The sequence below is a fragment of the Sceloporus undulatus genome, chromosome 4 (assembly GCF_019175285.1).
Source record: "Sceloporus undulatus isolate JIND9_A2432 ecotype Alabama chromosome 4, SceUnd_v1.1, whole genome shotgun sequence".
NCBI lineage: Eukaryota > Metazoa > Chordata > Lepidosauria > Squamata > Phrynosomatidae > Sceloporus > Sceloporus undulatus.
In genome coordinates, this window is record NC_056525.1 from 151007691 (window position 1) to 151025578 (window position 17888).

The following is a 17888-nucleotide window of genomic DNA, read 5'->3' on the forward strand; positions in this document are numbered from 1 at the left end:
TAGTGAGGTTATAGTTAGAACAAACATGGGGCTAACTTTCTGAATGCCAAATCCTCCTCCTCCTCCTCCTTTAAAAAACAAAATATAACTTAGTTCATCTCCCCAAGTGTGCAGGAGGCCTGTCAAAACCAGTCATGCTGAGATTTTATTTCCCTATTCAACAGGATAGCACCACCTGGATAGCTCATTGTTGCATGTGTCATGCTCAATCAAAACAAAAGTTTTCTCTAGTGTTTTTTTCTGATATCAATTCTTGAACCATAGCCTCACCGTTTAGACAAAGTAAATCTGGGAGTGACCTTTTAATGATGAGAAGTCCCTCTGTGAGAGGAGAAAATTAGGCCCTTGCATGTGGTGAGCTTGATCTGTAATTGCTGTACTGTGATTTTACACATGTCAAAACATGCAAATAGATATCAGAAACAATTGATTTTTTGCAAAATCTATAAGGCAAGGCTGTCCTTGTCATGTAGCTGGCTGATGTGGCTGGCTTCAGGCAGTGCTGGGAGTTAGGTAGGCAGGAATTTGCTTCTGAATGTTGCAGCAATATTCTTCAGAATAGTGGAGTGACGTAGGCACTGTTTGGACTTTGCCTGAGGCAGCAATATGTTTTGAGCAGGGACTGCTGGTACTTTTCCTGACAGTCAAAGAAGTGACCTTTGGCAGTAAGCTCTCCAAAGTGAGCTGTGAGAAGTACAACCATGAGTAGTGTTTGCAAGTGGACAATAATTGGACTGGAGAGGGGTTTAAAACAGGTCTCCTAATGTGTGCTCTTTCTAATACACAGAAACGACCGAATGGACTTCGAAAGAGCTCCAGGCACATGGATCCAGGTTTGTTTCACCCTTTTTTGAGGATGAAAACTTTTGAGTTTGTACAGGAGAATAACAGGTTGGACTTCCACTGCTAGGTTTTTATTTGCACCATCTCTTTCCTCTGAGGGATTGCAACACCTCAGTACTGTCAATCCAAGAATCTGACTCTCAAGCCATTTCAGAATACATAGATGTGAGCTGGCTTGCCTTTTGATTTAATAAAACTATTGTGTGTGATGCGACAGGCACGACAAGACACAATATCCTACCCAGTTGTTTTGAACCTTTATTTTAAGTAATGGTAATGGTAGGTTAAGTAATGGTAATGCTAGTAATGGTAATGCTAGTAATGATAAGTTGTCTTTAGGTACTGCTGTAGTTGTAGTTTCCTGTATGTAGGATTACTAATATAACTCATATGATGGCCAGCTTACGTCCTACATCTGTTCCATCATAGTTGGCACTAGGCACACTTATTTACTACAGTGATGAAACTGTCTCAGTGTTTGTTCTGGCCATTAGTAAAGATGTAATTCTTCACAAAGTTTCTTCTCAAAGGAAGCGATGTATAATTTGAAACATTTTTTTCCCTGCTACAAGAAAGTCTTTTAAAGCCACAGAGTTTTTGAAAGCTATTGGCAATTTGCATGTAGTTATTTGGTGCAGAAAACAGCATTTTTTTCTGTACAGAAAATAGGATATTTTTGTGTAGGAAATAATATTTGAATGCAGAAATACAGTCAACCATTGGTATCCGCGGGGGGGGGGGGGGAGAATCTATTCCGGATCCCCCCATATATACCAAAACCCATGGATGCTGAAGTTCTGTTGTCCTCAATGGTGGTGCGGCCACCATTGGGGACAATGGGACTTTGCCACTCTGGCCTCCCAAGCTCGCGTTGCTGTGGCAGGCAGCTGCCTCCCTCCCTACCACCTCCTCTGGCACTTCCTCCCTCCTCGTCGTCTTCCACTCCCTGTCACGGCTGCTGTTCTTCCTCCTCTCTCCTCCTCCTCCCCTTCCACCCTGCCACCGCTCTTCCTCCTCCCCCTTCCTTCCTCTTCCTCATTTTACCTCCTCATCACTGCCACTTTCTCTTACTCCTCCCCTTCCTTCCTTCCCCTCTTCTTTCGCTTCCTTTCCCGTGCCACTGCCGCTGCCACTCTTCCTCACAGATTCGGAGGGTGGACTGTATTAATTTCTGCACAGAAAATGCTGCTTTTTATGCAAATCAACCACATGTGAATTTTATGCAGAATAAATCCTTAATTACAGCTTTGTCTGTGCAGAAAACAGTATTATCTGTGTGGAAAATAACATGTTAATATTTAACATTAATTTCTGCACAGAAAATGCTGTTTGCAGAAAATGCTGTTTTCTATGCAAATCAACCATGTACAAACTTTATAGAGAATAAATACCCCAATACTGCATTTTTTGTGAAAGAATTATCATATATACTCGACTATAAGTTGACCTCATGTATAAATCGAGAGCAAGGTTTAGGACCTAAATTATGGATTTTGCTCTGACCTGTGGATAAATCAAGGGTAAAACCTAACAAAGGATCTAAAAGATGAAGCAAAACAAAACATTGTCAAAGAACTTACAAAATTCCAGCAGACTTTAAGATTGGATAGATGAGAGAGTAGATGGGGCCAGTGCTTCCAAGGCAGATTGCTTTTTGCCAGGGGATGGTTCCTTCTTTTAAATAAGAGTTAAGATACATTGACCCATGGATAAATCAACTTAGATTTTTGGGGTCAATTTTTTGACCAAAATTTCTAGACTTATACATAAGTATATACAGTAATGTTTCTACATTGAAATATTTTCCATGCAGAAATGCTGTTTTCTGCACAAAACAACCACATGCAAATTTTGTGCAGAGTCCCGAACTATGAGGATTCTCATCAATCCAGAATTCTTCTCATTAAGGTTTCTCAACAATTGAAAAACATGATTTTTGACCATTTTCTGAATATTTTGATATATTCTTTCCAGCCTTAGCTGTTCGTGTAATGCTCCTAGATGTAATGTTGTGGCAGTGAACTTCCAGTTTTCAGTTCAGACAATTTCTGCAACAGGACATTGTCTTACAAGATGGGGACCTTTTCAATCTCGTTGCATTCTACAGCAGAGGCTGAAAGAACCTGTCAGGCCTGCTAATCCCTTTCCTAACATTATTTTCAAGGGTATAGTCATATGACTATCTGAACTCCCAGTGTATGTTGGAGCTTTGTTTTTACAAGTGGTGCTCATAAACTTTGTTTACATTTCAAGAAGCCTCCAGGCTTTTGATTAACTCCTCCCTCAATGTTTGCTGCTTCAGTGCAGCAACCAGTTTTAACCTTGGAGCCTAATCTTGCAAGATTGCCTGCCTTGCCTTTTCTCAACAGTTGCTGTTCTTCCTGGGAGCTAAGAGTAGCAGGAATCTTGAGGTGTTCAGATTGCACTTTAAGTTGTGTGTTCCTAATTTTGAATAATTCATTATGAGTAATAAGCTGCTACTTTGAATTCATAGTTGCCATGGGTGTATATGGAAGGAACTGTGTGCGTGCATGCACAGAGAGAGACAGATTCTGATATGAAGGATGATTATCTCATCTGAGCTCCACGTGGACAGGTTGTGTTCTAAAACCCTAATCATCAATTTTCAGTTGGAAAGCAAGGGTGTTGGGAATAAGATTTGTGTGGAGAGATGGACGCCTAACTTTTCCTGCTCCCCCACTCCATAACTAATGCATCATATTTGTTAAATTGGGTCACTCAAACAAATTTACACTCTAAGATTCCTGGGTCCTGGAGAAAATAGCCAACTTAGGTCTAAAACACACTGCAGAAATAATCCAGTTAGAGGCTGCTTTAATTGCCCTGGCTTAATGCTAGGAAAGTCTGGAAACTGTAGCTTTGTGAAACATTTAGACTTCTCTGTCAGAGAGCTCTGGTGTCACAATAAACTACAATTCCTAGGATTCCCTACCACAGCCAGGGCATTTAATTTATTTCTGCAGTGTGTTTTGGACCTATGTATGTATCACTGAAACCAGACTGCATGGTGTGATAGACCAAGTTTTCACTTAAATTCTAAAAAGTGGGTTCTCAGACCAGTGCCAAGGTTGGCCAAAGAGATGCAGCGGTCATATTTAGATGTAGCAGACAGATTTGAATAACAATCAGATATGTGGGCCCTGTGTTGGGCTCTTGAAACACCAGCTCTAAATTACATCCACAATTTCCCTATTCATTTATGCCCACCCAGATCAAGGTTGCCTCTTCAGAAGCTTTAGTATCACCCAATTGGTATTTTGTTGAGTGCTTTACTAATAGTGTATGTCTCGCTTACAGAGTTGTGCTGTACTTTTTGAGAACCTAACCCTCAACATTAGGAGGAACTTCCTGAGAGTAAGGGCTGTTAGTGGAAAAATTTTCCTCGGAGTATAATGGAATTCCTTCCTTGGAGGTCTTTAAACAGAGGCTGGATGGCCATCTGTTGGGGATGCTTTGATTGTGATTTCCTGCATGGCATGGGGTTGGACTGGCTGACCCTTGTGGTCTCTTTCAACTCTATGATTCTATGATTCTTTTTTCTTTTCAGCCTGTTTTTCTTCCCTTTTACAGTGCTACCTCGGGTTACGAAATTAATTCGTTCCGCCGCTCCGTTCATAACCCGATACATTTCGCAACCCGAAAAGGCTTTTCCGTTAGCGCTGAATTTCGCGCCGAAAAAAATTTCGTAACCCGAAAAAACATCGTATCCCGGAACAGTTTTTTCCAATCTAACTTTTTCGTATCCCGGAAATTTCGTAACGCGATCAATTCGTATCCCGGGGTACCACTGTATTGCCTAATGCCAAAAGGGTAATGCTGTCTCTTCACTAAATTCAGGCTGCTGGGCACAACGGGAATCTGACTGCACAGGCCTAGGCCAATAATTATTCATGATGCAACCTATGTTCTGTTCCAGAATTTGTTTTTATAACTGCCATTATTCCTATGATTCATGTAGCTTAAGTCCCACAATGAAATTGGCTCAGAAGGTTTGCAAAAACCAAAAACCAACAAGCCTAAAACCAAACAGTTAGGTTGCTGCGCTTAATTATATTGAGCCCTGCAGGTTAGAAGTTATCTTTTGTGTGCCCAACTAGATGCCAAGTGACATGACTCAATAGCAGCAGTTAACTAGCTTTGTGGTTTCTCCATCTGATATACTTTTTCCATCAAATCTCATTGTTTAATGCTTGGAAGCATAATTTAAACTGTAGCAGTTATGCCAGCTACAGTGCCTCTCCCCCAAAGAATGCATTCACTCTGAGTTTTAGGACAAGAACCAGCATGTCTCATGCCTGCAACCTATGCCTTTATAAGAGCTTTGGCACTGTTTTCCTTTGCTTCGTCCTTTACATCCTTCATTACATGACCCTAAGTGTTACCCTCAGCGTATCCATGGGTCATATCAAAATCTAAAATTTTGACCCCAAAACCTGCCATTGCCCTATACATAAGGTTTACTTATAGTCAAGTATATAATAACTTGCCTGGGTTGAAGTGGTCTAGTTTGGTCAGGTTTCTTCAAAGGCATCTGCTAATATACCTTTACTAATATTAAAATGTATTTTTTTAAAAAATATTCTCAATCAATATTTTTATGTTTATAGGAGCTTGGCTTGAAATCTGACAGCTCAATGGAATATCAAACCCAATTAATAATAGTTGGCTTAGGACTGCTTCAGGCAGCAATTTCTGGATCTTGTAAAAATGTAGCAAATGTTACTGACTTTGTAATTGGAATATTTTCACCATGAAGTACTGTATTGTATTGTATTGTATTGGTAGACCATGGAGAAGGTGCCATTTCCTCCAGTTCAGAGCAGTGTAATATCTTGGGCTGAGCCTGGCTGGCATACTGAAGCAGTTCCAGACTTGTTTCCCCTCTAACATACTGTTTGTTTCTACTTCACAGTAGGGCAAGGAGGAGGTAGGAAAAGCAGCTGAAGTAGAATCCCCTTGTTACTTAAATGTGGATCAGTCTTATAGCACCAAATCACCTGTTCTGGCCTATTGATGCTGGCAGACCTGGTCTTTCCCTCGCTGTAAAGGACAACTGGTTTTCCCATGCACCTCCATAATATGTTCCTGTGAACACAACACGGTGGTGACCAATATGCTGCCTGCTTGCACAATAATCCTACAGGTTTAGGGCCTACTGTGGGCTTGATTACTTTTTGTACTATGACTCCCAGAATCCTCATCCTGGTGATTCTTGGGCCTGCAGTCCAAAAAGTAAATTGTTCAAGCTCTGTTTGGGTCTCATGTAAACAACTGGCATTTTTTTCTGTCTTATAAATAACTGTTGGGTTTCTCAAAGTTGTTTGGAGTTGTATTACATCCATGTCAAAGCAGCTAAATTCACTGTGATGCGTTGGTTTAAAACCTTGTGTCTTCTACCTCTCTATATCTATTTGTGGTTCCTCTTTCCGTTGCAGAGAGTTTCCCATATCAGTTCTCCACTGTGTCACACATACAGCCATTCCTGAAATCCAGCTCACCTTAAAGATCAAAAGATTAAGAGCTATGACTGGAATTTTAAAAATGTTTGACCTAGTGGAGAAGGTTGTCATTTAGACTCCAACAAAAAATATGTTTTGTGCTGTCACTGAAGAGATTTTTTCCCTGTGCGGATCATCTTTAAACTTTCCATCCCCTAAGTCTCCAGAAGCTGGGGCAGCTATTCTTTGTCATTCTTGAAAAATGTCATTTTTTGACCCTGGTTTAAGCCCTCATATGGCACATTCTCAGAAAAAGAGTGTCACGTGATTTTGTTGAATGTGTAAATTAGTTGATAGAGTAGGCTCAAGGAGATTAATTTGCTCAAGTCTCCCAATCAAAAGTATGATCCAGTTTTGCCCCCTTTCAGTAATTTTTGGAAATAATCATGGCTATTTTTAATTATTAGAATCATTCTCAGAAATATGATTGCTATAATGATGATGATACTGATACCAAGTTTTAACATAAAAGAGATTTTTTCCTCCAAAAGCTGACTCATTCATTTAATTCAATATTAATTTAACTGCTGCTTCAAAGTATTGCTTCCACAAAGACCTAGGAAGCCTTAGAAAACTACTGAAGGCTAAATGATCATATCTTTCATGGGGGAATATTGCTTTATTAACTTACTTGCTGAAGAAACTTTGCGGAATGGTGGCTGTATCCTGTCCTAGAGAGCAGGGACCAAACTGCATGCTAACTTTTAATATATAGTGTGCAGTTACATCTTTGCTTTTTGTTTCATATGGAGGGCCAGGTAACGGGAGCTTTTATTGCACTCCAGAAGGGCCTTGATCTTCATTGCTCTGTTACATTGGGAAAATAAAAAGCATTTGACTGAGATAGATGTCTCCTCTCTTTTCCATGCTTACCAGAGTTTTTGTTTGTTTTTGTTTCTGTTTTTGTTTGGACTGTCATATTATTGGTTTTGAATGTTGGACTATGATTCTGGAGACCTGGATTTGAACTGCTTGGCCATGAACACTGACTGGGTGATCTTGAATGAGTTGCAGCCCTTAGAAAACTCTATGATAAGTTTGGTTTAGACAAGCCATAAGTTGGAAACAACTTGAATGCCCATAACAACAATTATTGGTAACAGCACAAGCAATCCTGGAATTTTTTTGGACCATCTTGATCCTCCACGCCATGCTTCACAGCACTGTGAAAAATGTGGATCCCAGACGTACTGTACAAAGATTGCTGGCTCTGCTGCTGTCTTAACAGTGGCAACACAAGATTTCTGAGGCCATCTTGTCTCTCATTGTCATGACTAAAGGAAGCATTGTGATTGCATTGCAGAGACAGTGGCAGTAAAGGGCAGCCAGACAGCTGGCCACTGAGCTATGGCTTTCATTGCAAGGCTGGTCACCTGAGCCATGTGGTTGTACCACCTGAGTGACATGGCTCATTGCTGGGCTGGCGATGAGAAAAAAAATTATCAATAAGATAATGACTCTTTTCTCGCTATGCAAATGGCAAGGGCAGCCATACTGGATTGCCTGGATAATGGCTTTGTGGTAAACATGTTAGGAGTTTTGTCATGCCCATAACAATGTGTCTAGGACAGACAAAGCTTTATGTTACATAACCATATTTAATCTGTATGATTAATCTTTAACATGGTATCTGAATTTATTAGTGACTTCAGGGAAATGCTATAAATGTTGTTTTGTTCCCACTAATTTCTCAGGTTACTATTTAAATAAATGAATGGGCCCTTTTGGATTACACTTAGACAGTAGACCTGCATATCTCACAAGACTGTTGAAATTTGAATCAAATTTGATAGGAACAAATAGTGTGACATATTGATGTGTTGTGCAGCTGTGTCTACATGTATAAATGAAGGATACAGCTCACAGCATTCTAAAACAGAACACACCTCATAAAAAACCTGGGATTTTTTACTTAAAAAAAGGAAAATTATTGGGTAGAGGGACTTGAAACCAGACTACTTTAATGCTTTCCCACATGGGTCTGCCTTTGATGACAAATGGTGCAAGAGTTTCAGCTAATTTCATTCTGTAGCCCATTACCTCAGGAGTTAGATTGCTGTAAGGAGGTTATTCTTGGCACTGCAGCATTTTCTTGGGGTTCTTAGTCTCCAGATGTTGGCAAACAGTATTGCTCCTGCACAGGTAGCAACTGCAGAAATGGCTGGCCTGGCAGGGCGACAATGCTATCCTTTTTTTTTCTAAGTAAGGTTTCAAGGTAATCTCTTAGGGCACTGCACAATGATAGTTCTGTGATTCTATTTGATTCTCATGTAATTTTGGGATTTATCATTTAGGAAAGCGTATTAAGAATTCACAGCCAAAGGGACTGAGTATCTCACCAAACTCCAAACTCCAGGACTCCATAGGAAGTTGCCATGGTAATTAAATCGGAATCATAGGGGATTTTCACACAGAGGCTTATCACTGTTAAATTGCTGGCAAAATGCTCCAGAAGTGTGAGGGTGTGGTAGCTAGTCGTGCTTTTGAAGCGCACCCTCTCCTCTCCCATCAACAACACGTTCACAGAACAGCCATTTATTCAATAACAGGAACCTCCGTTATGAAGAAATGGCTGCTCTGCGAAAGCCTTGTTGATGGGAGAGGAGAGGGTATGCTTCAGTGACACTTCGGAAGCACGACTAGCTACCACACCTTCACGCTTCTGGAGCATTTTGCCAGCAATTTAACAATTGTAAGCCTCTGTGTGAAAATCGCCATAGTTCTAAAATTGTGTAGTGTGAATAGTTCCGTGGTGTTGCTGTTTGGTACTGAAAATCTAAAATTTGGCTTGAATCCAACATAGCTATTGTATGGTCTTTATCTTATTAGGACTGTAGCCTTCATGTCCTCCCACCATTGCATATAGTAGTAGCTTTATATAGCATTTATCACATTAATTGCATCATGTGTAAGTTATCTATAAGATAAAAGCTATATATGGAAAAATATCTAGAGACTATCTCAGAATATCTAGAGACTATCTACACAATGCCAGGCAGGGCTATTCAGTTCCGGCTGGAACTCATTCAACTGACACAAGAGAAATTTCAATTGTACGCAAAAAAGTTGTTATTTTCCTTAGGAGTAATTGAGAAGCAAAACTCAAAAACTTGCAAATTTCTGAGACACCTGAGTTGACCTAATATAGGTATTTCCCTAATAACGACATTGGAATGTATAGCTCTGCAATATATCAGTTCTCCATGTCTCTTTACTAGGCAATTTTTAAAAACAAAACAAAGAGGTGGGAAACAGAGAGGAAGAACTAAGAAACAAGGCAATATTTCTTATAAAAGTTGTATATTTCTTGTTTCATATGTTTATATTTTCCTCTTCCTATCAAGGAATCTGCATATTTCTTCTAAAGTTGGTGACAAACTTGAGATTTCCAAAATTGGGGGAAAATCAGCTATTGTGCAATTCTGTTTCCAAACAGTTCTGGACATGGATGGCTTCTGGAACACGTAAGGAAAGTGTATTGCTTCTTTCCCATAGTTATTTTGTGGGAAGAATCCTTTAATTTACAAGCCTCCAGGGTTCCTGAAGGTAACTAGAAATCTGCCTAGCATCTAGTACAGTCTAAAAACAGGTCTTATGACTTCAGTCGAGATCGGATCACCCATCTTCCCCTTCTTTTCCTCTTTATTTTTTTGGGGTGGGGTGCGGTAACATCTTACCCATTAAAAATATCTGGGAATCTCAAAAGCTTGTGCGCAATTTTGTATATTTTTATTGGTCGTAATAAAGGCATACTCTGATTGGAGATTTTGGCAGTTTTTAAAATAAGACGACCAAGGTAATAAGCTTATTTTATTTTATGCCTTTTTAAAAGCATACTTTTATGATTTGCTATTCCATTATAACATATTGCATTATTAATGATACATGGTTCAGTGTAATGAATAAATGTCTTCTGTTGCCTCCCCTCCCCACACCTAGCATGTTCTTAGTAGCCACCAGTCTTTACATATGAAGGCTGTTTATAGTCTCTATAAAGAGAGGCTGATTAGAAAACAGGGTGAATAAATTATCTGGTGGTGGCAGTGACAATGATTCTGCCAAAGTGTTTCAGCTCCCAATCAAGGTATTTCTCTCTCTGCCACTAATAGCAGAGAGGAATCGATGATCTTAAGGACGATTGCTGTTGCAGGAGAGGAGGTTTAATTCCCACTCCCAGATCTGTTTTCCACTTGCCAGCTGAGGATATCAATCTTAACTTACTTTGTTTTCATATATAATAGCACATCTATTTTTAAAAAAATTCCAGAGGGTTTGTATAGTTTTTGCATTTTGGGACCTTTGAGGCAAGCAATATTTTTGTGCAAAAAATTGTGGCCTCTTCCTGTTTTTTGTGCACCAGACCTGTTTTGTGGAAAATACACTCTGCTCTGCAGAAAACTAGTATTGTTGTCATTCATGCAAAGCATTGCTTTCCACCCAAATGATTTTTTTCCTTTTTGCAAAAAAAGTCCTATATGTGAAAACAGTCTTGTAGATATTGACTAACTTGCCAGTGAACAGAAGCATGAGACCTTTATGTTTATAAAAAGGGGGCGTGGTTTTTAAAAGGTGTGGAGGCACTGTGTTGGAGGTCTCTATGCTCATGGAAAAGAGCTATGCATCTATACAAAAGTAGCTACCAGTGCAGCCTCAATACAAAATTGTTTGCTAGATAAGAACTATTTGTTGTTTTAGTAGTGTGCCTTCAAGTCATTTCTGATTTATGGCAACCCTAAGGTGAACCTGTTATGGGGGTTCTTTGGCAGATTTGTTCAGAGGGGTTTACTTTTGCCTTGTTTAGTGACTGAGCGAGTATGATATGTTACCCAATGGGTTTCCATGGCTGAAAGAGGATTTGAAGTCTGGTCTCCCTGAGTCCTAGTCCAGCACTCACATCACTACATCACATTTGCTCTCTTGAGTGAGCATTGTAATATTAAGAGCAGTAGTGGTAGTAGTAATGGCAATGATGCTAATAATAACAACAATAACAATAGTTATTGGGAAATTAAAAATGGAATGCTAAAACACCTCAGAGTTCTGTTGACTGTTCTACCAAAATTATGTGTAAGTGGTCAGCTTGTAGACTATTATAAGATAGGACATTCTAGTTCAGCATTTTGTATGGACATTATTCAATTGTGTTCTAGCACTAGAAGACTGTGTCAAAGCAACTGCTATCTAAATGTCAGTTATAATAAACCATTCCTTTTTTCAAGAGAGCCAATGTGATGTAGTTGTTTGAATGTTGGACTAGGACTCTGAAGAGCAGTGTTTGAATTACCACTTGGCCATGAAAACCCACTGAGGCCCAGACAGGCCAAAATAAAGCTGCTTTGGGTCACTTTAGAGGTATGCTGTTTAAATGATGCATGCGTTCTAAGAGTCCAGAAGCTGCGCCAAAGCTACGCTCCAGACCTAAGGACTAAGGACCCTCAGTGACCTTGGGCAAGACCTTTCAGCATCAGAAGAAGTCAGTGGCAAACTACCTCTGAAAAAAACATGCCAAGAAAACACCATGATAAGTATGCCTAAAATTTATTAAAATAAATTTTGTTGCTGAATAAAAAAAGACAAAACAATCTTTTACAAACATAAACACATAGACTTTTTCATATATACATGCATCTTCATATTAAATTATATCTTTTTCAGATTATTTCAGATCTGTGTACTTCCCATCTCCCATTTAAATTTCTTTTTGTTTTTAACCTGTCTTATTCTTCCTTTCCTCCGCTCAGCTTTCCTCACTTTTTCACCTTTCTTTTCTCTAACCTTCTTTTTATATCTTTCCTATCTTCCTTCCTACCTCTCATTTAACTCTTAAATTTACCTTCTTCAATTGTTTTTCCCACCTACTCATACTTCTTTCCACATACTCATACACAATATTTATTTATAATACCCTTTCCATTAAATGGTGGAATAAAAAAACATATATAATAAAAATAGATGATAAAACACAGCACTATAAGAATGCTAAAATGCTAAAATAATATACTAATATATTAAAAACAAGAAGGGCTCAGTGGGGTCATCAGAAGCCCATGCAGGCATTCTTGCATGTCCGTTGGGAACCCTAACCCTAGGAGGAGGAGGGGGTCTCCTGGCACTGGTTGCCCAGGCCTCCTCTGTTGGCTGGTCACAGATGGCCAGATAGTCCCAGAGGGTCCGGCAGCACTCCTGGGGGTGCCCTGGATATGCAGGATCTGGGACAAGAGCATCTCCAAGGGGTCTTTGGAGGCACTGGTCTCCATCTGCTGCAAAGAAGGAACTGGGGGCAGGTGGTGGGAGAGAGGGCCCTGCCCTGTTCTGCCTTGCACTGTCTGTAAGTTGGAAATGACTTGAAAGCACATGCAACAACAATCCCCTTTTCAATGAATGCCTGATCTCCACTGAATTCAATCTACAGTTGGCCCTCCTTATTCATGGATTTTTTATCCACAAATTCAAGCATCTGTGGCTTGAAAATATTTTTTTAAAAGTATAAATTCCAAACCTTGATTTTGCCATTTTATATAAGGGACACCATTTTGCTATGCCATTGTATTTAATGGGACTTGAGCATCCACAGATTTTGTTAGCCACAGCAGGTCCTGGAACCAAACACCAGCAGATAACAAGGGTCAACTGTAGTTTCTAATTTTAGAGATCAGTACATGTAGCCCCTCCCCCTAATGTTTGCATCACCAACAATAGTTAAATTTCTGCAGAGCAAATTCTCTGGAATAGAAGCTCTACAGATCCTTTAGGTTATTTTATAAGTGCAGTTGACAAGAGATGGTAAGGCACAAGGACCAAATCTTCATTTAACTCACAGTTGTGTTAACACCAGCAGTAGATATCTATATAATATCTGGCAAATGCTTCTAATGGAATAAAAAATGTGATTCAAAATATGTGCAGAAAACAAATATCCGTATATGCTAAAAATCATTTTTTGTTTTCCTTCTTTCTCTACTAAAATAGATGTGTTATTGATAATGATTTGTAGATAGCAGTGTGGCTCCATGCAAATACAACCATACACTTTTTAATTCATGTTGCTTAATCCTATCATGTGTTCATGTGTTAGAGGAACATCCAAAAACATTTACACAGATAATGTGTTGACATTGTGTTTATGCTTTCAACTGTTTCACACATTCTGCTTTTTAAAAAGCTTTTCTTGTAGTCCTTGCACTCAGAAGCAGCAGATGAAGTAGTAATCACCCCCTCCCATAGTTTCAGACTTCAGACTGTACAAAATTGTTCTACATGTAGAAAGCTGATACATAAAGAAAGATGGCTGAAGAAACAAGATTAAGCAACCAACCAATGGCTGCTTTGGATGCTGTTGGTGAGGTGGCATTGTCAGAAGATTTCCATGTACATATGTGAATCACGCATACCCTTGTTTAGAAGCACATAATTATTCATTACCTAACATAACCAGAGGTTTACCTAACATAACCAGAGGTTTACTGTGAAGTGTATACTATGAGTTTATCATTATATAATGTTTGGTATGGCCAGTACTAAATATGTACGGATTGGGAATTGGAATTTTGTCAACATCCTTATAGAATCAGCTTTTAGGCAATCTGTCTGAGAAGTTATAAAGCAGGAGTGAGTAAATGCTGCATGCAACTGGTGTGGAAGTGTTTTGTGGCCTCAAACCAGATCTGCCAATTAAAAATGAGTGAAAAACATACAGCAAACTATTAAAAAAACCCCACACACAGTCACAAAAACATGTTGGAATTGGCCATACAGTGGTGCCTCGGGATACGAAATGATCGGGTTACGAAATTTCCGGGATACGAAAAAGTTGGATTGGCAAAAACTGTTTCGGGTTATGAAATATTTTTCGGGTTACGAAATTCATTTCGGCGCGAAATTCAAATGCTGCAAAGTGCAGCTATAGGCTTTCCAGGTTACGAAATTTTCGGGTTACGAAAGGAATGGCGGAACGAATTAATTTTGTAACCCGAGGCACCACTGTATTTTGTTCATTTCCCACAACTGACCCTCTCCCCTTCTGCTTTTGCTTACTCCTACTGGAAAGCCACAAAATTATATACTATAAAGCTCTTCAAACAATTGTTATATAACTCTTCCTTCTGAGCTCCAAGGCTTAAGTAAACTTTCAGTGAAACTTCCCACACAGAGGTCTCAAATATCAACCATGCCACAGAATATGCCCAGAATGTACTTTTAAGTGTCATAGCATATATACATGTATATGTAATACAGACCTGATAAACTGTGAGGTAGTCACTAAGGGGTGAAATTGACTGCCCAAAAAGATTGGATTGGGGCTGCGCTGCTGCCATTTGCACAGGGCAACCATACGCACATGGCCCCAATCTGGCCTTCACCACGGTCCCAAATGGATTGTGGCAAGGAGTGAAAAAGATCTGTTCCTTCCTGGGCCAGATTTGGCATGCTTTAGACAGCCTGGGCATATCTTCTGCATGGCTTTGGTGTGGGTTAGGAGCATGTGTCATCTAAACACCACGCCCCCAAGCCATGTGGAAGCTGGCTTTTTCACCTGTCTGTCTGGGGCCTATGTTTCAAAAATGGACTTCCTTAATCTTAAACATACTCCAAAGTAGCAACCAGTTGATGCGTCATCTGCTGAGCTGGTGCCTACCTAGTTACTCCTTTTAGATTTATGGTGGGGAATGATTATAAAGACTCAAGTCTCTCTTACTTGTGGAATGTAACCTTTCACCCTGCCAGCTGTAAGCTTTAGTTTGAATAGATACAAGTTCCATGATGTTCACTAATTTTTCTCTCCTAGCTTTCATAGTTTCTATACTGACATGGTGCTTAATGAGGTTAGTAGCCTTCAGTGGTAGATAAAACAGTCTCTTGTAAAGTGGGGTTGTGTCATATGTAGTCTTTCATGAACCATTAACCTCTCGTAAATAATAGTTCACAGTCTGAAGTCCAAGTCATACAGTACTTAGAAATAGGGTTGGATGAATGTATCCTCTTCTGTTTAATAACTCTTAACACACATTTTATCTTGGTTTCCATTCTATTCCTTTCTAGTTCACTGTTAATCTGCAAATTTGTAAAACAATTCATCTCAAAGTTCATATTTCAGTAATACAATATTTGAATGAATATTTATTTCCATATATTCTCTTAAAATATTTTGTTTAGTTTAAACTGCCAAGACATTATAAATTAAAGTGTTGTCAAATTGTGTTAATTCTGCAGTGTAGATGCAGAGTATATGAACAAGCGATTAACATACCAGATTCACATGCATTCCTTTAGTGGCTGGAATAAACAAACTAGTAGCACCTTCAATAGCATTTAAGTTAGAGCATTTGAAAAAAAAAAAAGATATTACAAATGATATAATATGGGTTCCCCCCACCTCAACATTACAGACTCGGTATTTAGCTGTGTATTTACCAATTTTATATTTTCACTCATTTCAAAAAAATTGGTATGTTACTCTGTTCCAGCATGAAATGGGAAAGTAGAGAAAAGGCAGCAAACTAGCAGCACCTTGGAGACTAACTGGTTTATTTCAGCATGAGCTTTCATGAATATTGGTCCATTTAAATCCATCTTAGAAGTGGCTGGATCTCCACAAAAGGTCATGCTGAAATAAACCAGTTAACTCTCAAAAGTGCTGCTGGAATCCATTTCCCTTTTCCTTTGCATCTAATATTTGCTGGAACCTTGCATTAATATAGAGAAGGATGGCTAAATAAAAAAAAATCCCAATCAGAAGAAATAAGTGAAAAGGTCCATTAAATTTGTCACCATACCACAGTTTATATCCAGTTCCTGTCTCTACTAAAGTAGTATACGTTGGCTGCTTGTTAACATGATGAAGCTGATGTGTCTCCACCCCCCCACCTAAAAAAACCTTTAAAAATAATGAATAATGTATTTTACTTCCAGAAACACTGGTTCTGTATCTGTAATCAATACAGGCAATTTCCAAATGTCAGTATATGCTGAAACCTTGAGTGAACAGGCAGTGCATGAGTCAGAAATATTCCATTTACGTTAGAGATTTTAACATATTTTGAGAATGGAGAATGGATGTTCATTGGGTTTGAAGGTGAAACATATTTTGATACACATTATAACTGAGCAGAACCAGCATAATAAATCTGTAGAACACTTTTCACAACCCGGATTTAATATGATACAAGGAGGATTACTTATGTTTTCTATACACAAACTTTTAATCAGAAACGGTCTTGTACTATGTATTTAACCAGACCACCAGCCTTTAGCTGATTGGGTTAGAAGGATGTACAGTAGGTGTGCTCTTAATTTTTGTGTCACACATTTTTTTAACTAGTTCTAACTTACATATAGGCTTTGGGTCCTATTTTTGGAGAAGAGTGGGCTATAAATGAAATAAATAAAATTTAAAAATAAAGAAAAGGGAAATATACTCTAAATGTTCCACATTACAAATAGATGCCTTACATAAGACCATATGAAGAGGCATGATGGCTCATACCAAAGGCCTGTCTAATCCAACATTCTATTCACAAAGTAAAAGATGAGAAGAATATTTTAAAAAATATTCAAAAAATGGTCAAATACATGTTGAGCAACCCTGATGAGAAGAAATCTTTAGACTGACAAAACTCTGCACTTCAGGACTTATTTCATTAAAAAATTAGCACATGGTTTTGACAAAAAACAGTATTTTTTGCACATGCAATTTTTGCACAAAGTACTGAACTACAAATAGTAATCAAAAACAGCAGCTTTCAAAAACTTTGTTGCAGCAAGAAGAACACTTCTAAAATTCCTTGTTGCTTTCTTCAGGAAGGAAAATTAGACACCTATCATAATGATCTCAGCCTCAGGGGAAGACAGTGGCAAAGCTCTTCTGAATACACGTATCTTGCAAAGAAAATCTCATGATAGAGCCCGCCTTAGAGTCACCATAAGTTGGAAACCACTTGAAGGCACACAACAACAACAACAACAACAACAACAACAAATATACAGTTGCCAGCTCAGTACTATAAAATATTTTCTGAAAAGGGTTTTTTTTTAATGGAATAAAGGAGAGTTATGCTCTTTTCTGTTGTGCTAATAGTTCTTTTAAAATTAACCTCTGTGCCTAAATACCCACATAGGCACCAGATCCTCTCTGATCTGGTTAAAACTTGGATGGGAGACTTCCATTGAATACCAGGTACTGTCGGCTATATTTCAGTGGAAGGAAGTGGCAAAACTGCCTCTTGAATATACCTTGCTTAATATAGTAAAACCTTATGAAATTTATAGAGTTTGCATAAGTCTTGTAGACTGAAGGAAGTAATAGTATTACTTTATTCTGCTCTGGTCAGACCTCACCTGGAGTACTGCATCTAGTTCTGGGCATCACAATTCAAAAGGATGTTGAAAAGTTGGAGCATGTCCAGGGGAGGGTGACCAAAATGGTGAAAGGTCTGGAAACCATGCCTTAGGAGGAGAGACTTAGGGAGCTGGGTATGAATAATAATAATAATAATAATAATAATAATAATAATAATAATAATAATAATA

General features: G+C 38.8%; 1 protein-coding gene across 2 annotated transcripts in view; it reads left to right on the forward strand.

Moving 5' to 3' along the window:
* Positions 1-660: 660 nt before the first annotated feature.
* LOC121928214 (guanine nucleotide exchange factor VAV3-like) overlaps positions 661-17888 on the forward strand; it is a 64437-nt gene continuing 47209 nt past the window's right edge. The window contains exons 1-2 of one of the 2 annotated variants that reach the window (XM_042462621.1): positions 661-679; positions 788-833. In XM_042462621.1, the coding sequence (XP_042318555.1) occupies positions 824-833 (10 nt within the window). In that variant the 5' untranslated portion in view covers positions 661-679; positions 788-823. The other variant, XM_042462620.1, reaches the window with a different exon arrangement.